Genomic DNA, 25777 nt, shown 5'->3' with positions numbered 1-25777 from the left:
GCCCAGAGCGCCGGCGCCTCCAGGAGCCTACGAGGGAAGCCAGGGGACTGCGGTGCATTCTGGGAAAGTCGCTTGGCTCAGGGCTTTGTTTCCCGCCCCGCGGCAGTGTTTGGTTTTCCGAGGTCCGAGGAGGTACCGCAGTTACCAGCTTGTGGGCGCTCGTCGGGGGCGCCTCTGCTTCTCATCTCCGGTTTCGGCTTGCGCGGGTGTCCTCCCGACACCTCCCCCCGACGCCGCCAGCATGTCTGGAGTGCGCGCTGTGCGCATCAGCATCGAGTCGGCCTGCGAGAAGCAGGTCCAGGAGGTGGGCCTGGATGGCACTGAGACGTACCTGCAGCCGCTGTCCATGTCGCAGAACCTGGCGCGCCTGGCCCAGCGGATCGACTTCAGCCAGGGTTCGGGCTCCGAGGAGGAGGAGGCGGCGGGGGCCGAGGGCGACGCGCAGGACTGGGCTGGCGCCGGCTCCAGCGCGGACCAGGACGATGAGGAAGGTTAGGCCCGTGTGTGCTGCTCTGGGCCGCGGGCGGGTCTGGGGCACCCCCCCCACCCCCGGTACCCGCCCACGTAATGCCACTCCGGCTCTCCCGCGCGGAGAGAGATGTGGTTGCGTCGGTGTCAGAACAGTCCCGTGCGGAATACTGATAATGCTCACTGGGGTCTTTTCGCAGCTGGGCAGTTGATGGCGCTGCCTGTCTCTTAATTCTCCTTATCCTCCCGCACCGTTTCTCGAGTGGGAGCATTTGAGACACTCACTGATGAAGTGCTCAAGTCTGTAATGTGGCACACTTGGTTAAGAGGCCTGCGGTTCATATCGCTGCTCTTGCCATTATTGTCCGAGTTACTTTGCTTCCCTGAGGAATGGGGATGATGCTGATAACACCTGCTGAAAAGAGAGAGGTCTGTGGTGACTGGAATATGAGGTCAGGTCTAAGAGGTAGGCGGGGGCGAAATCGTGTCGAGCCACCAGGCCCAGATAAGCATTTGGGTTTGTTTGTTTGTTTTTAAAGATTTTATTTATTTATTTGACAGACAGAGATCACAAGTAGGCAGAGCGGCAGGCAGAGAGAGAGAGGAGGAAGCAGGCTCCCCGCAGAGCAGAGAGCCCGATGTGGGGCTCGATCCCAGGACCCTGGGATCAGGACCCGAGCTGAAGGCAGAGGCTTTAACCCACTGAGCCACCCAGGCGCCCCGCATTTGGGTTTTATTAGAAGGACAGCTGATAGCTTTTGGAAGGATTTTAAGGAAACAGGTGATTGTACGTTAAATAGATTGCTTCGTAGCAAAAAGGTAGCAAAAAAAGATCCGTTGTAGCAAATGGGTTACAGGGAAAACAAAACTGAAAAGAGGGAGCCTAATTAGGAGAGAATAGTAGAAAAAGTGTGAGTGGGTTTTGGATTCTCATTATTATCAGGGATTAAAAAATACAATTCTTGATTTAGGTATGTGCAACAGACCCTGTGTAAATAGGAATTTAAAGATGGGTTCTCGAGCTAGTGGTGTTAGAACAGTTGGGGGTCCATTTGGGAGTAAAATATAGATACTATCTCATATTTCACACTCCTGATTACTTTCACAAGGATTGAAATGCAAATGAAAATATTAAAAAATTGGAAGTTGTAGACATAGAACTTTGGCAGCAGAAGAGATCTTAAGCACAATAGGAAACACAAATTATAAAGCCAAAGAGAGATTAATTACATAAAATTTTAAAGTAATGATAAAAGGTGCCACCAACAAAGAAAATAGAGGAGAGACTGGGAAGACTATTGGCAACCTATTGGACACATACTGGTTGCTGTCCCTGATGTTCAAAGATTCCTTGCAAACTGGGAGAAAAAAAGATAACTCACTCGAAAAATAGCCTGAAGGTATAAACAGCTGGCTGAAAAAGACATGGGATCTTACTAGTAGGGAGAGGCAAATTAAAATATTAAAACACTATTTTCGCGCATACCATTAGCAGCAACTTAAAAGACTAAATATCTGTGTTGGGAATGTGAATTGGTGAAACCTTTTTGGAAGCCAGTTTTGCAGTTCAGTATGTGTCAAAAGTGTTAAATATGCATCTCCTTTGGACCCACAAAATCACAGGTAGGAATTTAGCTTTCAGAAAAAGTTGTACACAGATGTGTGTTCAACGTGTTTACCACTACTAGCATTAGTGAAAGCAACCTACCTGTCCATGAAGTAGGAATGGTTAAACTTACCATTATAAACTTATCCATTATATATGGATATATAATATACATGCTCCAGAACGTCAAACAGAGTTAAAAGAATTAAATAGATCTATATGTGCTGGCATGGAAGTCTCTCTAGGACATAGTAATTGGAAAAAAAACAAGTAATAGAAAAATGGAAGTAAATATATGTGAATGCATTGAAAAGTATTTGCATGGGCACACCCCAATTGTCAGTACTGTTTACCTCTCAGTTTCGCTCTAAATATTGAAAAATTCCAGGCATAAAATCTAATCCTCTAGGCATCTCCACAGCCTACTCTATAACTCTATTTGAACTCTGGGCAGTGAGCAAGTAGTGGTGAAATTTAGCAAAATGATTTCAGAGCTTGGAAGGCATGTTAACATTGTTTAGTATCTGAATATTGCCATTATAGGTTATTTGTATTTTTGTACTTTAAAATATTTTGGAAATGCTCTCCAATTATTCAAGTTTTAAGATCTGGTAGAAAAAGGTTATTTGTATAAATTTAAAAAATACTGCAATACGTGGAGATTAGATACCAAATTTGTTTTGCCATTATAGGAAATGCTAACTTAAATATTTACAGAGATTCAAGAAAGGGTGGACAAAGTGGGATAAAACAGGAAATAATTTTAAATAACTTATTGTTTCTTTTTTCATACTTGTAACATCTAAATAAGATTTGTCTTCTAGTTATTATAACTCATACCTGTGAATTTCTTTTTTCCTTTTTCTTTTTAGGGTTGGTAAAATTTCAGCCTTCTCTTTGGCCTTGGGACTCTGTGAGGAATAACTTGAGAAGTGCCCTAACAGAGATGTGTGTTCTCTACGATGTCCTCAGTATTGTTAGGGATAAAAAATTTATGACTCTTGATCCAGTCTCTCAGGACGCACTTCCTCCAAAACAGGTATGTGTGGGTTTCAACTGAATAATGGTACCATTTTATTAAGTCCCAGGACCACTTCTCAGGCTATGGGCCTACTGTCTCCTTTACCTTTCATGCAAAATTAAGTCTAGATGAAGATCTAAAGACTAACGGGTTTAAAACAAACTGGCATAAAAATAGCATCTCCTTTATTTACTATTTTATTAATGGCCCTGTGACCTTCAGAAGAGTGAAGTTTCATTAATAATGTAATATTTTAAGGCTTACCAAATTCCCCCTCACTTTTAAGATTTTTAAAAAATTTTATTTATTTATTCGATGGAGGGGGGGCAGGCTCCCTGCAGAGCAGAGAGCCCGATGCAGGGCTCAATCCCAGGACCCTGAGATCACAACCTGAGCCAAAGGCAGAGGCCTAAACCACTGAGCCACGCAGGTGCCCCCACTTTTAAGAATTATTTATTTATTTTAGAGAGAGATTGAGAGCAGGAGCTCAGGGAGGAGCAGAGGGAAGGGGACAAGCAGACTCCAAGCTGGGCAGAGCTGGTGTAAGTTCTCGTTTGTAGTCCGGTGTGGTGTTTGTGGTTTAACATAAGTTTATTTGAGTTGATCGGAGAAATAGGTTCAGGTGGTTATCTTTCAAAAAACGGTGTTACCTGATTGTCTTTAATTTCTCAGTTTTCTCTTGAGTAGTTATTTTATTATTAAGAGAATGTTGAAATCGTTTAAAAATGCAGAACTACACTATTCTTTCTGATAGAATCCACAGACACTGCAGTTGATATCGAAAAAGAAGTCGCTTGCTGGAGCAGCCCAGATCCTGTTGAAGGGGGCAGAAAGACTGACCAAATCAGTTACGGAAAACCAAGAAAATAAACTGCAAAGAGACTTCAACTCTGAGCTTTTGAGATTACGGCAACACTGGAAACTCAGAAAAGTTGGGGATAAGATTCTGGGAGATCTGAGCTACAGAAGTGCAGGTATAGATCATTGTTAAAAACTATGCATTTAAACTACAGTGTGTCAAAAAACTATACAGGATTGACTAGAATGTTGCATATTGTATAATATATTGTATAATAAATATATTACATTTTGAGGTTTTAATTTCTGTACACATAAACCTGATAAGCTGGAATTACTTTTATCATAGACATTTATTTATAGAATTGAATTTAAACTATTTATATATTTACCTTTGAGTACCTTTAGCAAAAATTTTATTTTAATACTGATTTTTTCCCCAGATTTTTATTTAAATTCTAGTTAGTTAACATACAATGCAATATTGGTTTCAGGAATAGAATTTAGTGATGTATCACTACATCAACACCCAGTGCTCATGATAACAAGTGCCCTCCTTAATCCCCATCACCATCTAACCCATTCTCCAACCACCTCCCTCACCAGCCCTCCAACATTAAGAGTCTCTTAGGATAATGTTTCTCATTCCACCCCCCCAATCCTTTATGTTCATTTGTTTTGTTTCTTAAATTCCACTTATTTGTGAAATAATGTTAAGGTATTGTTCTTTCTCTGACCAGCTTATTTAGCTTAGCATGATACACTCTAGTTCCATCCACATTGTTGCAAATGGTAAGATTTCATTCTTTTTGATGATTGGGAATATTCCAGTGTGTGTGTGTGCCTGTGTACCACATCTTTATCCATTCATCAGTTGATGGACATTTGGGCTCTGTCCATAGTTTGACTGTTGTTGACAACAGTGCTATAAACATCAGGGTGCACATGCCCCATTCAAATCTGTATTTTAGTATCTTTTGGGTAAATAAGTAGTGCAATTGGTGGGTCATAGGGTAGCTCTATTTTTAACGTCTTGTAGAACCTCCATACTGTTTTCCAGAGTGGCTGCAGCTGCATTCCCACCAACAGTGTAAGGGGCTTCCCCTTTCTCCTCATCCTCGCCAATACCTGCTTTTTCCTGTGTTGTTGATTTTAGCCATTCTGACAGGTGTGAGGTGGTGTATCATTGTGGTTTTGATTTGTATTTCCCTGATGACAAGTGATATTGAGCATGTTTTCATGTATTGTTAGCCATCTTAGATATCTTCTTTGGGAAAATGTCTACTCATGTCCTCTGCCCGTTTCTTGACTGGATTACTTGGTTTTTTCAGGGTGTTGAGTTTGATACGTTCTTCATAAATTTTGGAAATTAACCCTTTATTGGGTATGTTGTTTGCATATATCTTCTTGTATTCCATCGGTTGCCTTTTAGTTTTGTTGATTGTTTCCTTCACTCTGCAGGAGCGCTTATCTTTTTTTTTTTTTTTTTTTTAAAGATTTTATTTATTTATTTGACAGATAGAGATCACAAGCAGGCAGAGAGGCAGGCAGAGAGAGAGGAGGAAGCAGGCTCCCTGCTGAACAGAGAGCCCGATGCAGGGCTTGATCCCAGGACTCTGAGATCATGACTTGAGCCGAAGGCAGCAGTTTAACCCACTGAGCCACCCAGGCGCCCCAGGAGCTCTTATCTTAATGGAGTCCCATTAGTTCATTTTTGCTTTTGTTGAAGATTACATGGGTCCGTTTCTGGATTTTCTGTTCTGTTCTATTGATCTGTGGGCCTGTTTCTCTGCCAGTAACATAATGTCTTGATGACTACAGCTTTGTAATACAGCTAGAAGTCTGGAAATGTGATGCCTCCAGCTTTGCTCTTCTTTTTAAAGGTTGCTTTGGCTATTCAGGATCTTTTATGGTTCCATACAAATTTAAGGATTGTTTGTTCTAGCTCTGTGAAAAATGCTGGTGGTATTTCAATAGGGATTGTGTTAAATGTGAAGATTGCTTTCAGTATTAGACATTTTAACAATGTTTGTTTTTCCAATCCATGAGCATGGACTGTTTTTCCATTTCTTTGTGTCCTCTTCAATTTCTTTTATAGGTATTCTGTGGTTTTCAGAGTACAGATCATTTACCTCCTTGATTTGGTTTATTCCTAAGTATCTTACTGTTTTCACTAAAGTTGTAAATGGGATCATTCCTTGATTTCTTTTTCTGTTGCTGCTTATTGGTATATAGAAGTGCAACAGATTTCTCTTTCTTGATCTTATATCCCATGACTTTGCTGAATTCATGTATGAGTTCTAACAATTTTTTTGGTGGAGTCTTTCTGGGTTTTCTAAATAAGCCATCATGTCATCTGCAAATAGTGAAAGTTTGACGTCTTCCTTGCTGATTCAGATGCCTTTTATTTCTTCTGTTGTCTGATTGCTGAGGCTGCGACTTCCAATACTATGTTAAATAGTAGTGGTGAGAGTGGACGTCCCTGTCTTGTTCTTGAGGGTAGAGGAAAAGCTCTTAGTTTCTTTCCATTGTGGGTGATAGTAGCTGTGGGTCTTTTGATCCTGGCCTCTATCATGTTGAGGTATGTTCTCTCTCTCCCTACTTGCTCGAGGGTTTTTATCAAGAATGTTTGCTGTATTTTTCCAAATGCTTTTTGTGCATCTATTGAGAGGATCTCATCCTTTCTTATATTGATGTGGTGCATTGTCTTGATTGTTTGCAAATATTGAGCCACTCCTGCAGCCTAGAATAAATCCCGCTGGATCTGTACATTTAGCAGAAACTCTAAAGATTGTGTTTATATGTTAACACATACTAAATCATAAATGACGTTTTAGTCAAGAGGCTAAATATCTTCTCAATTAGGAGCTTACCTGTAACCCTTAAAAACTAAGCATAGGGGCGCCTGGGTGGCTCAGTGGGTTAAGCCGCTGCCTTCAGCTCAGGTCATGATCTCAGGGTCTTGGGATCGAGTTCCGCATCGGGCTCTCTGCTCAGCAGGGAGCCTGCTTCCCTCTCTCTCTGTCTCTGCCTGCCTCTCCATCTACTTGTGATTTCTCTCTGTCAAATAAATAAATAAAATCTTTAAAAAAAACTAAGCATAAAAGGAAAAAGATTCTTCCATTTTATGTTAATTCTTTTTTTCTCCCCTAAGTCATCTAAGCTGTTTTCACATCCTGGGCAAAAGAGAGAGGGCAGTGAAAACACTTTGCTGCCTTTTTCTCCCATTCAGCCAAGGCTGCAGGAATATATTTTGTTGGCAATGTACCAAAATTTGATGAGCTTGAATTCACATCTTGTATAATTCTTTGTTGTTGAGCTCTAATAGGTTTTTGGAGGTAATCATGGTAATGGTTTGTAAGCTGCTAAGGGATATTCAGAGAAGCTACACAGTAAATGTTTACAAGATTTACAGCTCAGTAACGTTAAAGCTTTGAATGTCAAGGGATGAAGCAAGGAGCCCTGGTTGTGATTATTGTGACTACAACGTGATAACAATAGTTGAGTCATATTTTAAAAGGACTCATTTGCCAAAGTAAGCCATTACTGACCCCCAACCCCCATCAGTAGTACTCAAGTTGAGGTGTTTTAAGTCAAGACACTGGAGCACCTGAGTGTTTCAGCATTCAAAGGAATTGAGGAATTCTGAATTCTGAAGGTAGAATCCTACTCTGAAGATGAGTTCAAGATGACAAAACCTTTTTTTTTCCTTTTTTCTTTTTCTTTTCTTTCTTTCTTTTTTTAAGGTAAATACCTTTTTTTCCTGCTTCCTTTTCTTCCTTTTGCTTACTATCCTTCCCTCATGTCCCCCAAAACACATTTTGGGTGGGAGTTTAATTTATGATTCAGTAATGTTACATTCAGTGAAATATTTACTGTATTATTTACTAATGTATGTTAAATTAATGTGTTAACTGGTTCTTATTTTCCTGTTTTTAATACCCCATTAGGATCTCTCTTTCCCCATCACGGTACATTTGAAGTAATAAAGAATACAGATATTGATCTGGATAAAAAGATACCTGAAGATTACTGTCCTCTTGATGTTCAGATTCCTAGCGATTTAGAAGGGTCTGCCTATATCAAGGTATTTGTCAAGTATTTTAAGTAATTATTACTTACCCCAGAAGTTAATTTGCTAACACCTTTTCATGTTTTTATTGTCCCATAGGTTTCAATTCAGAAACAAGCTCCAGACATAGGTGATCTGGGCACAGTCAACCTCTTTAAACGACCTTTGCCCAAATCCAAACCAGGTGTGGTTATGTTCTGTCCTCTAACTTATAGTTGTGTCTGAGCTTATGTTTCCAAATAAACTGATGATAAATGCAGAGGGGAAAATAGGTACTTCAGAGTAAGAACAATTGCAAATTTATTATTTATAACCTGTTCATTAACCATTAGTGAATAGCTGTGCAGTTTTTTGGTTTTGTTTTTAAGATTGAACTTCTTCACCAATTTTCTCTGTGTAAAAGAAAGGAAAATTTTTGTGTTTTGGAAACAATATGCTCTGATATAGTGTTTTCTGAACTTTTGATATATGTATTCAGATCACCATTTAATTCATGCATCATATAGTTAGATAACTGATATATACATATGTTTCCTGTCTTTCAGGTTCCCCACACTGGCAGACGAAATTAGAAGCAGCACAAAACGTTCTTTTGTGTAAAGAAATTTTTGCACAGCTCTCTCGGGAAGCTGTTCAAATTAAGTCACAGATCCCTCACATTGTGGTGAAAAACCAGATTATCTCTCAGCCCTTTCCAAGTAAGAGCAGCCAACCCATTCAAGTTTTTAAATAGGATTTTGTGGTTTGGGGAGCAGGACAGAGTGGGGTAACTATATATTTGGATGTGTTGGGGGAACAGAGCAAAGAGGCAGCCTCCTAGCTATAATGGTAGCTCATAAAGCATGCAGGACAAACCTCATTCTGTCCTGTGTCCTAAGTAGCTTAACTCCTGGCTTTTAAACAGTGCATGTTAAACATTTGTACCAGTAACGCTGTTACTTGGCAGCAGTGGCTGTGAGGTCTATGCTAACACCATTTATGGAAGATTTTTCAGGGATCCTGTCTTGATGTCTAAGTAACAGTGGTTATTCAGTATCTATAATATTCCTAAATTTGTGGAAATTGGGATTTTAATTATATTACTCAAGAGCAGTCAGACCTGCCTCAGAGATCAGTTTGTAGTTAGCTGTATACTTGTTTTTTTTTTTTTTAAGATTTTATTTATTTATTTGATAGACAGAGATCACAGGTAGGCAGAGAGGCAGGCAGAGAGAGGAAGGGAAGCAGGCTCTTCACTGAGCAGAGAGCCCAATGCGGGGCTCGATCCCAGAACTCTGGGATCATGACCTGAGCTGAAGGCAGAGGCCCTAACCCACTGAGCCACCCAGGCGCCCCATGTGTACTTGTTTTTTATATAAATTCTGAGATGTATCTTCTTGGATCTTGTCAAAGGAATGGGTTTTTAGAATTGAAAAATTCCATCTTGGTTTTCTTGGCAACAGGGAAAAGTATCAGTCTTCTCATCAGTAAGACCAGTTACAATCCCGTATTTTATTGTTTTTCCCAAAAGTGGTGTTGTGTTTTGTTTTTGCTCTTTTTAAAGGCAAGAAGAAACTAATTAGTTAACATACACCTTCTGTTCACTTGTCTAACCATAGCTTAAGGTCAACAGCTACATTGCATGTCAAAGAATTTGTATTGTTAAAATGCATCATAGTTTATTACACTCACGGATAGTCATTTTGGTCTAAAAATGTTAATCATGAAGCCTGATCTTCAGTTTCGAATGGATCTTTTGAGAACGGGCTGTGATTGTACTTTTTGAAGACAACCATGCATTCCTATGTCTTCGATTGATTTGCCTCTGTCCTGCTTCTTTTTATAAATAGGCTTACAGTTACTGATTTCTTTGTGCCATTCCTCAAATGATAAGAAATCCCAAAAGTCCGCTACTGAGAAGCCAAGTCCGGAAGACCATCTTTATGTCTTAGAGCATAATTTGCATCTACTAATTAGAGAGGTAATGAGCGAAATGTTCCTTCTTGCATGGTGGGAGGCATGTCTGGTGCAGCACACATGCATAAGCTCCTCTCTGTGACCGTCACTGTCTCTGTGCAGGATCCTTGCTCTGTGCTGGGGGAACACACAGATAAGCAGGATTATCAGTTTGTTCCTGAGCATCGCTTGTGGTGGTGGAAATATACCACAGGTTACATCTAGGCGTGTAGGAAGAGCAGGCAGGGTACGGGAGGGAAGGGTAGTTCTGGTTGTGTGATAGGAACAGTGTCTTTCCAGAGCCTATGAACAGTATAGTTGGGTTGTTTCAGGATGTATTCTACTCCAGTTATCTAGAACTGTGTTTCCAGGGAGCTGGCTCACAGTTTAGGCTAATTTCAAAAGAACCCCCTGAGAAACTTCACAGAAGTGTGTATTCCAGTCTCCCCTGCCTTTAACGTATAAGCAGTAGTTGTTTTTTTAACAACTTTTAAAAAAAATTTGTAACTTTATGGGGACAGAGGTTGGTTAGACTTGTTATGAATCATTTTACCATATATACAAAAATCATGTCGTGTGCCTTAAACTAATCTAAGTTGTCAATTATACTTCAACAAAAATATTAATAATAAATGACTGTTCTTGTTACAGTTTCATAAACAGACCTTGAGTTCCATCGTGATGCCTCATCCAGCAAGTGCCCCTTTTGGTCACAAGAGAATGAGACTTTCAGGTCCTCAGGCTTTTGATAAAAATGAAATTAATTCACTACAGTCCAGTGAAGGGCTTCTAGAAAAAATCATTAAACAAGCAAAGCATATATTCCTGAGGAGCAGGTAAGGATGAACAAAGCAACTATTTTTCTTGGAAACTACAGTCATTTTTCCTTTATTAGTTAGTTACCTTATACACATTATTTTTGCCATGAGATGACCTTCTTTCCTAGGAAGAGGAGGGTGACTGCAGGGAAAGCATTTGCATCTGGGGATGGTCCTTTCAGGTTTGGAGAAGTCTGAGCTCCGGGGCTCCTGTCACTTTCAAGATGGTTTCTGACACTGGCTACAGTTTTGAAAGACACCTCGCTAGGAATGTGCCTTAGAACTCCTCACCTTCTTCAGTGACCCATCCACCAGAAACCTGTTCCTGAACTGATTTTAATCTTTTCTTGAAGCTTTCCCTATGTTTTGGCTGTCCCACTTCCTAAGACTTTAGAAGGCACTTTCCCATATGTTGACTTATCTAGGTCTTCTTCTCTGGCATAGGTGGTGTGAGCCCATTTTCACTGATGGGAAGGTTGAAACCTAGAGAAGTTTTGTAGCTCCCTCACAGTTAGACAGCTGAAGAGAGTGGCAGAATCAGGATCTGCGCCCAAGTCTGTGTAGCTCCAAACCTCACGCTCCTCTTACTTCTCTACACATCATTTACAAAAGAACTTAGCATGATATGACCTCAATATATCTTTTTCAAGTGCTGGAGGTGCTCTTGTATTTTATTTTTGGTCCTTGGTGAAGAGGGCTATTTTTACTTTTCAAAATTGTGCCTGGCGAGAACTCCAGACCTTCAGGTATGGGCCCACTCTGCTCTAGGTGATAGTTTTTGATTTTCATTTTTTCCTACTAACACAAGTCCTGGTTTTAATGGTGCATTAGTTTGTATTCTTTGAATGGAAACTTAATGTCTATAGCTTTTAGTAAAATGAATTAGGAAGACATGTTAAAGAAGCTAGGGTGGTGCTTCTGGAGTAAAAAAATGTGTCTAAGCCAGAGCTCAGTCACCTGCTAACTAACTTTAGTTTTCATGTCTGTGGCCCTCTACGTGTTTATCTGTCAGTTAAGGATACAGGAGTCTGGTCTTAGGATCAAATTAAACAATGTATGCAGAAGTTCCTTATAAAAATCAAGTATGGCAGATTACTATTGTTCCTTCCACTCGTGCATTTCTTTTTTTAATTTTTTTTAAAAGATTTTCTTTATTTATTTGACAGAGAGAGATCACAAGTAGGCAGAGAGGCAGGCAGAGAGAGAAGGAAGCAGGCTCCCTGCTGAGCAGAGAGCCTGATGTGGGGCTCAATCCCAGGACCCTGGGATCATGACCTGAGCCAAAGGCAGAGGCTTAACCCACTGAGCCAACCAGGTGCCCCTCCACGTGTGCATTTCAATTATAGAAACCTTTACCCAAAAGTCAGGGGCATAGAAGTAGCTATTTTTAGAGCCATTATGCATTTCAGAGTATTAGTCACAGTCTTGGAAGCAGCAAAGCTTGCAAAATGCTTCCATTTTCCCCCAATTACAAAAGTGATGTTCCAATGTATCAGCCTCATCTGTATCAATACCATACACAGCAAGACTGACTGCTCATGTGTTTTGATGTGTGTGTGCCAGGGTGTGTGTGTCTTTAAAAAAAAAAACAAAAACAAAATCTGGAATCATAAAATTTTATGTCCTGCCTTCACTTAATATTGTAAAGTTTTTAAATTTTTCATTTAATGTTTTTCAGAGATATTTTAATAGATATGTAATACCTCATCTTGTGAATAGTCCCTGATTTCTTTTACCAATTCTCATGTGCCAGATACTTTTTATTTCCAGTTTGTTAAAACATAATACAAGAATGAATGCTCTTGGATATAGCCCAGTCTGCCCTAGGAATTTCTGAAGCACTTTCAAACAATCCCAGGAAAGGAAGAGAAAGTTAAGGGATTGAAAGAAACCCGTACCAGAGCAGAAGCAGTAAAAGAGCAGATCCCAATGCCCCTTGACCTCAGTGGCTGTTTGCATGTCTTCTGGCTTTTTCCTTCTCTTCCCAATCAAGTGCTAGAATCAGAAAACTGGAACCCAAGGGCCTTTCATGATTTATGCTTTTTCTGGGCAGTGGCTGTTGATTAGCATGTATAAAAAGGATGATTACTGGCTGTAGTGTTATACCCCTGGGCTTTTGGCTCTGGAGTTAGGCTACCAGTTTTGTGCCCTAGTTCACAGCTGTGTAACCTTAGGCACATCACTAAACATGGCTGGACTGAAAAATCGGGATAATAGTGGTATGTATTTGACAGGGTCATTGGTGCGTACATATAGACTTGAATCCTCTCTCTCAGGTGTACATACATTATTTATCTTTCTTGGAGTGTAAGATTTCCATTGTGCACAAAGTCTCTCTGGCTTCTCAGGAAAACCGTTGTCATTACGTGAGTGATGGGCCTTAGTTGTGGGTGTGTCCCGTGTTACCAGGGACCAAGGACTGTCATCTGTGAGTGGTGTATGTTCTTTTTAGAGCTGAGGTTTGTACCCTAAGAGTACCTTTCTTCCCTGTGTTCTGGTAAGCCTTCCTGAGAGAAAACATATTGGAGTTCAGAGGAAGTCAGCCTGTGCAAGAGCACGTGTCATAGTGGGGCACTGAGCACCCGCGCCAGGCAGCCTGAAGAATGCTCTCATCCCCTCATCTGACTTTTTTTTTCTTTAAAGAAAAGTCTCTGCTTTTCAGGTGTGGTATTTTTGAAAAGTAGTCCTCTTTTTTTCACGTAGCCTTAACATTAATAAGTATTTATAATCTTACTGGTTTATATGGTGCCTTTTTAAAAATGTTGACTTATTCTCTTTAAAAGAACTGCTGCGACCATTGACAGCTTAGCAAGTCGCATTGAGGACCCTCAGATACAGGCTCACTGGTCAAATATTAATGACGTCTATGAGTCTAGTGTGAAGGTTTTAATCACGTCGCAAGGCTATGAACAGATATGCAAGTAAGTGTCAAGAATATGTCATTCATTTAAAATGTTAAGTTGCTTTTATGTGTTGATGTTTGTTGAGTGATTACATTGAGATTTTTGGATTTTATTTGCTATGGTGACATAACATTCTGGTAAATTTCATCAAGTGTAGAGCGTCAGGATGAGAGGTAAGAATGTCTGAAATAGTGCCTGGTATGTAAATGTCATGTGTCTGAGTTGTAAAAAAAAAAAAAAAAAAAAAAAAAAATGAACCTCCTCATTGAGGGGGAAGCTACCACACCTCAGGCTGATCTGCTTGAGTTGCTGGCTGGGGGCTGTGGTCTTGAGCCTGGGGTATTTGAAGTGAGTAGGACCATTTATAGTAGAGCCTATTCTCTCCATATTGTGCCTAGAACGGCCTGAATTTTGTGGCTTTCTCATGGCCACAAAACTATGGCGTGGTGCTAAACTTAATCTAATCCAGTTCATGATTTTGCCCTTAAAATGGGGCTGAGAGGGACACCTGGGTGGCTCAGTTGGTTAAGCAGCTGCCTTCGGCTCAGGTCATGATCCCAGCGTCCTGGGATCAAGTCCCACATCGGGCTCCTTGCTCGGCAGGGAGCCTGCTTCTTCCTCTGCCTCTGCCTGCCTCTTTGTCTGCCTGTGCTTGCTCACTCTCTCTCCCTCTGTCTCTGACAAATAAATAAATAAAATCTTTAAAAAAAAGGGGGGGGGGGCTGAGAGCTGTGTCCATGAAGGGCATGAAATGACTTTTGACCCCATCATTCACAGAGAAGTGTTGTTCCTGATTTACATTCAGAAACCACAAGCTAGCATGCAGAGGACGGATTGGTGGTTGCCAGACGTGGCAGGGGTGTGGGGTGGATGGGGGGCAGAATGGGTAAAGGTGTTCAGAAGGTGCAAGCTTCCAGTTATAACCTGCAGGGCATAGCGTGGCGACTATAGTTCATAATACCATGTTGTATATTTGAAGGTAGCTAAGAGAGTACATCTTAGAAGTTCTTATCACAAGAAGAAAAATGGGTAGCATGTGAGGAGGTGGGTGTTAACATACTATGATGATCACTTCACAATATGTACACTTACTAAATCATTATGCTGTATGCCTTAAACTAATTAATGCCATATGTCAGTTACATCTCAGTAAAACTGCGAGGGAGTAAATGAAGTTAATAAAATTAGCAAGTAGCCACAAAAGGCATTTTTGGCCTCCATTTGAGCCTCTCTGACATTTAACAACGGCAGGATACAGTGGGGGCGCCCTTCCCTAGGCCAGTCTGAGTGAGCCAGCGGCAAACATTCATCAAGGCCGGTGAATGCCTGTTTTTTTTTTTTTCAAACGTTAGTTGCTTCTTTCAGGCAGACCTAACCAGTCACAGTGGTCTCTCCAGTAAGCAAAACACACCAGAGCATGAGAGCAGGGAGGGTCAGAGGGAGAAGCAGACTCCCTGTTAAGCAGAGAGCCCTAAGCAGGACTCGATCCCAGTATCGTGACCTGAGCCAAAGGCAGTTGCTTAACCAACTGAGCCACTCAGACACCTCAAATATAATACCCTTAAATTGTACTTTTTTAATACTGAGACTTTAATTTACTGTTTTTTAAAAATGAAAAATAGTGAACATGATTTAGAAGATTGAAAACAGAAGATAAGGGGCGCCTGGGTGGCTCAGTGAGTTAAAGCCTCTGCCTTTGGCTCAGGTCGTGATCCCGGGGTCTGGGATCGAGCCCCGCATCAGGCTCTCTGCTCAGCAGGGAGCCTGCTTCCCTTCCTCTCTCTCTACCTGCCTCTCTAACTACTTGTGATCTCTGTCTGTCAAATAAATAAATAAAATCTTTAAAAAAAAAAAAAGAAAAGAAAACAGAAGATAAAAGAATACACAATGGAAATCAGTCTTGTAGCTTCCAGGAAAAGATGGTGGGGTGAAGGTAGATCCTGGTTTTCTTCCCCTATACCTAAAGAAACAGAATAATTGGGATGACTTGGGGTGTGGTGGGAGAGTAGTGGTTGAGTAAGATAAAAGAAGTTTGGCTTGCATTTTAACTGTTAGGGCTGGGTAAAGGGGCCATTGACTTTCATATTTCTTTTGGATATGTTACTCTATATACAGAATCTATAGTACTATATACTTATGTTTGTGTTTAAAAAGGTCCATAATAAAATGTTAAGAGAAAGAGCACAAAGGAGTGGAAAAGGAAAAAAATTATCAATGTTGAGTTACTTACATTAGATCTAAGACCAGACAAATGTGAGACTGGTTCACAGGACCCAGTGGTTATAAACTTCTGTGAGGAAGAGCTAGTGATAAACATAGCCTTGATAGCATCAGGAAGGAAAGGAGGTCATAGAACACCCTTTCCTCATCTTTTGTAGCTGGGATCAACTTATGCTACTTAAAAGTTCAAAGTAGTTCTCTCAGAACTTTCTAGGAGCAGGCATTTCTTTTCCTCTCCTTTCCTATTCTTTTCTCTTCTCTTCTTCTTTTTCTCTCTCTTTCTCTCTCTCTCTTTCTTTAATTTGAACGAGAAAGCATGAGCCAGCAGAGGAGGGGGCAAAGGAAGAGGGAGAAGCAGACTCCCCATCGAGCTCAGAGCCTGATGCAGGGCTCCATCCAAGGACCCAGAGATCAGGACCTGAATTGAAGTCAGGTGCTTAATGGACTAAACCACTCAGGCTCCCCCAAAGGCAAGCATTTAAAACAGTTTCTACACATCCTTCCAGAAAGTCTATGCATTTACAAGCATATATATATATATATCCTGCTTTTTTCCTACAATATTTTGTGCCTTAAAATATTGAGATATAATTCACATAACCTAAAATTCACTATTTTTAAGTATACAGTTCAGGGATGCCTGGCTGGCATAGTCAGTAGAGCATTTGACTCTCAGTCTAGGGTTGTGAGTTCAAGCCCCAGTTTAGGTGTGGAGCCTATTTAAAAAGATTGAAAAAAAAAAAGGTGCCTGGGTGGCTTGGTGGGTTGAGGCCTTCTCTGCCTTTGGCTAAGGTCATGGTCTCAGGGTCCTGGGATCATACGGTTCTCTGCTCGGCGGGGAGCCTGCTTCCTCCTTTCCCCGTCTCTGCCTGCCTCTCTGCCTACTTGTGATCTCTATCTGTCAAATAAATAAATAAATAAATATTTAAAAAAAAAAAAAAAAAAAAAACAAGTGTACAGTTCAGTGGATTTTAGTATATTCCCTATGTTGTAGAACTGTTATCACGGTCTAATTCCAGAACATTTCCATTACCCCCAAAAGAAACCCTATACCAGCAGTCATTCCCAGTTTGTGTGTGTTTTTTTTTTTTTCCAACTCAGCGGCACTATATTGGTGAATAAACATCCTTATCACTACCTCAGATTTATTTCTTTTTTACAGCTTTATTGCGTTCATTGTGTGTACCACAACTTTTAATCAGCCTTTTGCTGCTGAACATTTTAGTTGGATGCCAGCAAAATAATTTGTACATCTGTAAGTCTAGGTGTAGGATCAAGTCCTACAGATGTAATTGCTGGCCAGAAGATACGGACCTTTAAAATGTTCATGAATGTTACTAAATTGCTTTTTCAGAGTAGCTGCTGTAACTATGCCCCTATCAATAGTCATCTCAGAATTTTTAAAATTTGGTTAGATATACAAGCTTTTTTTTTTTAAGACCTCTGAATTCTGTCGTTTTCTTGAAAGAAACGTGTAAACTTTTACTTTGTTAAAATTATACTTCTGTGGAGATAATTGCTTAAATGTCTTATTCTTAAATGTTCACTGTAAAATAAAGTCTATAAATCAGGTACTCTCAAATAGGGAAAGACAGAATGCTATTTTTTCTGCACTATTCATCTAGTTGGTTAGATTTGAAGAATTTTACGTTTCTTGTACGTGTCATATGCTATGCTAAAAACTTGTGAATTGGTTTGGAAGAATGTCATTGCATGTTATTTTGTGAGTTTCTTTGACGTAAGCCAAGTTAATAGAGGCATAGTCTGACTTGTTTGAGGATTGTTTCAAGAGAGGGCATAGAGTTAACAAATCTTTTCCCTTTCTGTATGAGAATTTGCTCTTTGGTTAATTCTCTAGCTTTTGTTCCTGAGTAACTTGATTAGAAAGGATGCCATCTGCGTTACTAGGCAACATTGGCTTTTGGAAAAAATGATCCCAGACTGGTAAAATGGGTCCGGACTGGTAGGGATTAGAAATGCCTGATAGGGATGGCTGTGGATTTCCCCAGATGGGGTGACTTCTAAAATTGGGCAGTATCATTTGTGGGGCCCTTGGAAAGCATACCTATGGAGTGGTTATGAGAACATGTGGCTCCCTCTGGGAATGAGGTTTCTAAGTCACAGCAGGTCCCACATGAGCCCAGTGTGGATCTCTGCTCACTGCAGGAAGGCGGAAGGCCTGCCCGAGGAGAGGAGCAGTGGTCAGTGGTTGGTGGCAAGCTCTGCTTCCTTGCCTGCAGCCTTCTGAGCGGACTGGTGCTCAGTGTGGCCTCAGGAAGGCCAGCAGGAGTCTGATGGTTACGTCGAACCCCAGAAAGTCCTATGGATCTTGCCCCTATGGGTGTAAGCACAGGTTATCCAAATTGGTATTTTCTGTTTTTTGATGTTAAGGTTTAATATTTGTGGGACTGTATAAGGTAATTTTTGAACATTTCTGATTTTTAGTATGTGTGTTTATCAAGGTCCATCCAGCTGCAGTTGAATATCGGAGTTGAGCAGATCCGAGTTGTGCACAGAGATGGGAGGGTGATTACACTGTCTCATCAGGAGCAGGAGCTCCAGGATTTCCTTCTGTCCCAGGTAAGCGTTCATGGCTGTCCTGAACCTCTCATAGCGCTTAAAGAACAAAGTGAGTAAGGAGTAGTTCAAGTATATTAAGTTATAAAAAGAAAGCCATTTTTTCTGCCCTTTATTTAATATTTTACAATTTATGGGTTAACTGAAAATGTTGATAAACTGCCCTAGATTTATTTCCAGTTAGTTTGTATTGACGATGAAGGACCAGCTCTGAGATTGCAAACTTTTTTATTTCTGACGTCTGCCAAGATTTACAACCCCTTTGGGACCTCATAAAAGTGAAGAAGTATTAACCTCAGAAAACCAGAGAAGGGCAGATCACATAGAAAACTGTAGTGACCATTCGCCATAACAGTGGAATATTCTGCTTAAGCGCTAAGAAAAGATTCTTCAGTATTAAGGAGCAGCATGGAAAGTGCTGGGTTCTAGTTCCAACTTCACCACACGTTTGCTTTGTGACACTGGATAAATTTCTGGACCTTTCTTTCCTGTTCTATAAAATTAAGAACAGTATTTTTCCTATGTTCTTCATGGAGTTATGATGATCCAGTGAAAAATCAAGTTGTGGGAGAAAGCATGGGTTTAGAAATGCTGATATACCATTCAAAAAATTCACATATTTCATATAAAATTAAAAAAAAAATACTGATGCTCTCCATCCTAGAAGCAATAATCTATTATCCTGACTCTGGTGCCAAGTAAATGAAATGCATCTGTGAGGTACAGTACCTCTTGGTTGCTTGCTTACACCTTAAATGACTTTGGTCACCTGAAGCATGTATACACAGAAATATATTGGAAGGCTGGTGGGTAGCTCCCAGAATTGATGGGGAGGCTTGAAGATCCTGATTTGCTACTTCCTTCCTCAATAGGGGCCGAATGCACTCCAGATGGCCCCAGTGCATCAGACAGGATTTTAACAGGAAGTAGGTGGCATGCTCATATTACTAAGGATTTACAAAAGTGTGGGTGTCGGAGAACGCCTGGGAGAGCGTGGTGACCTAGTGCTAGTAATAACCAGGTAAGCAGGCCTGGGGGGCTTAGTGGTCACCAGTCCTAGGCCAAAGAGATAAGAGGGGCGCTTATGGGTGCCCTGAAGCAGAGTCCTGTGCACCAGGCCACTTGAGAAAAGCAGACACCTTCTGTCACAGGATACAACCTCACAGGGGAGTGTACTGGGGTTATAAGTGCCCTGACCTTACTCTCTTCCCCACCATCCTTCTGGCTTCCATTACCTGAGTGGTTCCCGTTGTCTGAACCCAACCCAAAGCCAGAGGATGGAACCATATGGGTGATCCTCCCTGGGCAGAGGAGGGTGGTGAGTGGATTTGAAGAGGTAACTGGAAGAGTCACCCCCTGCTACTTCCGATGTTGATCCACATTCGTGGCCGAGGTGGGAGTCTCCACTTGGCTAAGCTTCGGTCCTATTCCTGTGCTCAAGCTGGCCAGTGGACAGGGAAGGTGAGTCTCAGGCCATTTTAGCCTCTGCAGTGGAAGGTGGGATCCTCCCCGCAACAGTCACAGAGGAGGATTCCCGTGCTAGGCAGTAAGCACCCCAAAAAAAGTTTACAATCATGATGTCAGGTTACTGCAAAGGAAATCTCCATGGTGAAGATGCATAAAGTGTCCTTTTCTTCGTTCGCAGATGTCACAGCATCAGGTGCATGCAGTTCAGCAGCTCGCCAAGGTCATGGGCTGGCAGGTGCTCAGCTTCAGCAATCATGTGGGGCTTGGACCCATAGAGAGCATTGGCAATGCCTCTGCCATCACCGTGGCCTCCCCAAGTGGGGACTATGCTATTTCAGGTACGGGCCGCTGCCTTGAATGGGACGAGATCTTCCAGAGTTTGGACTTAATGTTCCCCTGTATTCATTAGACATACTTCAGAGTAATTTCTCTCTGCAGTGAGTTCATATAGGAGTTATGCTAAACGTTTATCTGATCATGGTGCTTATTCAGAGCAACAGATTATTGATTCTCTTTCTGGTGGTCATAAAAAATGTTTTGTTTGGGGACACATTTTCCTAAGAGCTCTGAAAACTGCCTTCAGCATTGTTACCCTGAAGTATCAAACCAAACCTTTGATGGATAAATGCTTTTGGGAAATGTACTGCTGCAAATAGGCCAAGTTACATGTGGTCCCCAAAGAGGTGAACGGATGGACCAGAGAGGAGAGGGGATTTTTAAGCCCCGACTCTGTCCAGGGCACTTTAATGAACATGCGTTATCTAGTTGAAAATGATCTTTGGAGTACTTGCTCTTTACTATGGTCTTTTCTAATACCTGCTCTAAATATTTGAAAGAGTAATTAGAAAACTTAGCCCACAGAATCACAGCTTGTGAATCTGCAGGCTTGGTCATTACCAGGTCTTTATTGATAAGAGTTTCAGAATGCCCATTTCTTCTTTGCTGAGTGATGAAGCTTCATTAAAACCTGAAGTTCTTAATTCAAAAAAATCTTGTCTGCATCTCTCCCAGTCCTGATTCCAAATGTTTGAGTTTCATATCAGGTGTGTATTACATGTTTTAGAAGAAATATAGATTGATCTTGTGAAAATACATAGGACATTTGACTTTCCTAAGCCAGAATTCATCTTGCTCCATTTTTATGGTGCAAACAGTAATTCATGAATACTTATATTGGCCTAGTATATATAAATAAGCAAGCTTTGGGGGTTTTGGGGGAGGGTGGTTAGCATATTAAAACTGACCGCCTCTTTTTAACAAGAGCTTTCAAGTTGGTAGACAAGGTTTTTGTATTCGTGGTAGAATGAAGTTGTGGGACCCTTGTTTTCTAGTTTGGAAATTACATTGATATTTTGGTTTTGCTCCACAGTTCGTAACGGCCCTGAAAGTGGAAGCAAGATCATGGTTCAGTTTCCCCGTAACCAGTGTAAAGATCTTCCAAAAAGTGACGTTTTACAAGATAGCAAATGGAATCATCTTCGTGGACCGTTCAGAGAAGTTCAGTGGAATAAAATGGAAGGTCGAAACTTTGTTTATAAAATGGAGCTGCTTATGTCTGCACTTAGCCCTTGCCTACTATGATTTTTGTTTCCAGAACCGTTTCTAGTTTATTTTTTTCCAGAGAAGTTTCCAGAAACGAACTTGAGATGAACTCTAAGCACAAGGAAGAGAAACTTTCCAAAAGAGCATTGTTTAAAAAAAAAAACAACAAATGTTTACCTAGCATTTTGAAACATTTCACTTTATAAGTGACAGTGCTTTGAAATGCAGACACTTATGTACAGTGATAGGATATAAGTAGGGGAGATGCAGAACAACTTTTTTTATGCAGTTAACTTGAAAGGTTACTAATTTATGGGTTTGAATTCAACTTTTCAAGTATCCCTTTGATGTTGTCATCAAATAAAGCATATGGTTAAAAATTCCAGATCTTCTCTGAACTCTTATAAATATACTGTCTTTTGCCAACGCGTCTCATTCCACTATTTGTTGAAAAGATTGCGTAAGGATATCTAAACACTCTTGTGAGTCAGGAATGCTGACTCATCCAGGAGCATGAATGCATAATTCATAATCCTGGAGCATTCCTCCAGGAGCACACTCACCCCAGAAGCAAGTGGAACAGCACACAGTGCCTGCAGGGGGAGCCAGCGCTTGTCTCAACAAACCAAGTACCTCTTCCTTCAGCTGTCTTAGGTATGGCCAGGTCTGACACCAAGACTGGTACTTTGAGAGCTTCCTGGAAGGTGCAAGCTGAAGGCACAGAGGGTGTAATGGACCTCTAGGGCTTCCTTGGGTCCTCTCTTTTGGTCTCTTTCCCCCACGTGAGTGACCTCCGCCCATTCGGACCGGATGTGCTCACACCTCTCCGCACCTGCCCCTGCCCTTCTCCAGCCTCCCCCCAGGAACCCTGGCCTCCTCTTCCAGTGAGACTCTCCTCCTGTCTTATTCCTTTAACATTCTTTCCTGGGGGGAAAATACTAATGGATTGGTGGATTGGAACCACCATAAGTAATACATAAGCAGTGTTTTCCTTGTGAGAAATGCTTTCAGTTTTTTAGAAGATAACCCTTTTAATCATGTATAAGGTGACTCTGAAGTAACTTTAAAAAGTTTAAAAGAAAAATGGAGTTTGTAAGCCCCAAATACCGTAACATCTTCGTATTTGCTTTTCTGTCCCCTTTTAATCCTTCTTTACACAGAAATTTTTTAAAAAATCAGTCTGAATCTGAATTAATAAGCCTTTTCAATGGTAGCCCACAAAAGTTGCCTTAGCTAATTATCCTGAGCTCATCTGGACAGCTCTTCTCCCACGAGGAGTCTTACGTGATTTTAAGGGCTCACACTCTGATACAGCAAATCTCCATGGACTTTTGCCAGAGGATTAACATTTTAAAAAATTTCCATCCACTGCAGATTGGTATTTTGGTAAATAAAAATGAATTAGAAAAATTAAACTTTAAAGGGATACCAAACAAAAACCCTCCCATTTTATGATAATAGACATAAAATTGGCTATCAAGCAAACATTTCTGGATGCTTCTTCTTCTCTCTCGTCATGAGCTAGTTCAACAGGACCACGCTGAGCAGAGCAGAGAGCGCATGCACAGGGACGACCTCCTGTTCTCTTAAACTTCATCTGAGGAGAGTAGAACAGTTGAAGACTGACACCATCTTCATATGCATTCCTGTCTCCATTATTTTAAATCACTGGGTAGTGAAGAGCCATGACCCACTACAGAAATTGAGGTAATGGTGGGGGAGGGGCAGGAAATGGCAGCTCTTGGGCCTTGTGTCGATTCACATTTTCCAGCTTATTGTTGCAGCCTGAATAACCTGGTGTTGGAAAGAGGCGCTGTGAAACTTGGGAGACCAGTTGGAGAAAACCAGTTAGTCCCTCACTCTGTGTTCGCAGGCCGGCAGGAGCATCGTTCAGATGTCGGTTCTCCCTCTGCTCAGCTGCATCCGTTTGGCAAGGCTGCCCCCTCGAAGCCAGTTCCCTCGGGTGTACAGCGAGGACAAGGATGCCCCCTGCTCACCTCAGTGATGGTTCAGAGGCCTCCCTCAGTACAGTTGGTAAGGGGCATGAAATTCCAAAGTGCTGTGCAGATACCAAACATCAAACGACTCGAAAAGTCAAGCGTTTTCGAATTTGGGAAGCAGTGAAGATGCCACCGGTATTTTCATTTACCAGTAGGAGAAAGCATTTCAGAATGTCCTGCATTGTTCACATTCACAGATGGTAAAGACTGAGTGCATCTGTGGCCATGAAAATTGTCTTTTTCTCCAGCTCATTTTGATAGCCATGCTGTGTGGTCCGTCTCCATACCTTCATTCTCCCTTCACTTCCTGCTCCACGTCTTCACGGCCTTATGTACTTGGGGCCAAAGGCTCTTGGAATTGCACTTTAGGATGGGAACGGACATCATAGGTCATTCATCCCCAACAAACCCTCCGTCTGAAATAGCAAGCACCGGGACGTGCGTGCGACTGACACTCCATCAGTGACCGGAGCTTGGTCTTTGTTCTAGAGCTTGCTGCTTCCTGTCTACCGGTCTACTTCCAGAAATTCATCCTGGAGGCATACTTCACAGAGCACAGATTCACAAAGACTGCTGTGTAAGGGTTATCAAGGAGGTCTGTAAAAGTGAAAGATGAGACCAATCTAAATGTCCAAATGAGAAGGACTACATTATAGTAATAAGGGAGCCTCAAATACCGGTGCCCATTTTTAGATCTCTAAAAGTTGAGCTCAAAGGGCCAAGGAGTTTTTCTGCTCCAAATATGCTGGCTCTCTTTGATTAGGAACCAGGAAAACTTTTGCATATTATGTATTTGTTTCCCTGTTTACTGATCATAAAACATTTGTTGCAGAACAGACTATATTTGGCTTGAAATAAGGGATGAAGGAGATTTTTGAGACAGAAAAGTAGCAGACATAGAACAAGGTAGAGAGCCCAGAAATAAGTCCACACTTAGAGTCAATTAATCTATGACAAAGGCAGCAAGAATATATGGGGAAAAAACGGTCTTCAATGAACAGAGTAGGAAAAACCAGATCACTTTCTTACATGATACACAAAATTAACTCATATGGATTAAAGATGTAAATGTGAGACCTGGATTAAAGATGTAAATGTGAGACCTGAAACCATAAAACTCCAAGAAGAACACATACGCCATAATCTCTTGGGACATCAGCCTTAGCAACGTATTTATGGATATGTCTCCTCAGGCAATAGAAGCAAAAGCAAAAATAAACTATCGGGGCTTCATCAAAACAAAAAGCTGTACAGAAAAGGAAACCATGGACAAAACAAAAAGGCTGCCTACTGACGATATTTGCAAATGACAGACTCAATAAGGGTTAATATCCAAAATATATAGAGAATTGATAGAATTCCACACCAGAAACCCCCCAAAACAACCAAAAAACTGACCAGAAAAAGGACAGAGTATCTAGATAGTTATTTTTCCAAACAAGAAAAAGACAATAAACCCATGAAAAGACTCAACATCACTGATGATTAGGGAAATGCAAATAAAACCAGAGTGAGATAGCACCTCACACCCATCAGAATGGCTAAAATCCCAAAGGCAAGAGCAAGTGTTGGTGAGGGTGTGGAGGAAAGGGGGCCCTCGTGCATGGTTGGTGGGAATGCAAATGGGTGCAGCCTCTGTGGAAAACAGTATGGAGGTTCCTCAGAAAACTGAAATTAGAGCTACCATGTGATCCAGTCATTCCACTGCTAGATATTTACCCAAAGAAAGCGAAGAGATGGGCACCTGTGTTTGTTAAAGCACCATTTACAACAGCCAAGGCATGGAAGCAGCAGTGTGCATCCACAGATGAATGGATAAAGATGACGGTGTATATACACAATGGACTTACTCAGCCATAAAAAAGGGTGAGATCTTGGCATTTGTGAGAACATAGACACAGAAGGTATAATGCAGAGTGAAATAAGTTAGAGAAAGAGAAATACCATAGGATTGGAATCTAAACACAAAGGAACAAACTCTTAGAGGACAAATGAGTGGTTCCCAGAGGGGAGGTGGGCGGGGGATGTGGGCCGTAGATAAAGGGGATTAAGAGGTACAAACTTCAAGTTCTAAAATAAGTCACAGATTAAAAGTACAGCACAGGGAATAGTCAATATTGTGATGACATTATTATGGTGACAGATGGTGACTGCACTTACCGGGGTGAGCACCGAGTAATATATGGAACTGCTAAATCATTGTTGTACACCTGAAACTCCTAGAACATTGCACGTTGATTGTACATCAAAACAGAAACCAATGCTTCCTGAGGTTAAAAATGTACACTTTGCTTAGAATCTTGACTGCATTTATTTATTAAAGTTTTTATTTATTTGACAGATCACAAGT

At 41.1% G+C, this 25777-nt stretch overlaps 2 protein-coding genes across 2 annotated transcripts in view; one reads left to right on the top strand and one right to left on the bottom strand.

The window, feature by feature from the left end:
• MED17 (mediator complex subunit 17) lies at positions 1–21812 on the top strand. Its single transcript, XM_059186382.1, has 12 exons — positions 1–491; positions 2947–3113; positions 3850–4069; positions 7844–7980; positions 8065–8149; positions 8511–8663; positions 9795–9925; positions 10552–10736; positions 13502–13639; positions 18304–18421; positions 20064–20223; positions 21255–21812. The coding sequence occupies exons 1-12, from the start codon at positions 242–244 to the stop codon at positions 21464–21466; spliced, it is 1956 nt and encodes a 651-aa protein (XP_059042365.1). The 5' UTR covers positions 1–241; the 3' UTR covers positions 21467–21812.
• The window catches only part of VSTM5 (V-set and transmembrane domain containing 5), a 44846-nt gene continuing 37582 nt past the window's right edge, over positions 18514–25777 (bottom strand). The window contains exon 7 of the mRNA XM_059186419.1: positions 18514–24024. The gene's annotated coding sequence lies outside the window, so the exon portion shown is untranslated. The remainder of the gene's footprint in view (positions 24025–25777) is intronic.

Source organism: Mustela lutreola, chromosome 1, assembly GCF_030435805.1.
Source record: "Mustela lutreola isolate mMusLut2 chromosome 1, mMusLut2.pri, whole genome shotgun sequence".
Taxonomy (NCBI): Eukaryota; Metazoa; Chordata; class Mammalia; order Carnivora; family Mustelidae; genus Mustela; species Mustela lutreola.
Note: the sequence above shows the minus strand (reverse complement) of the source record. Positions and strands in the feature narration are given on the sequence as shown.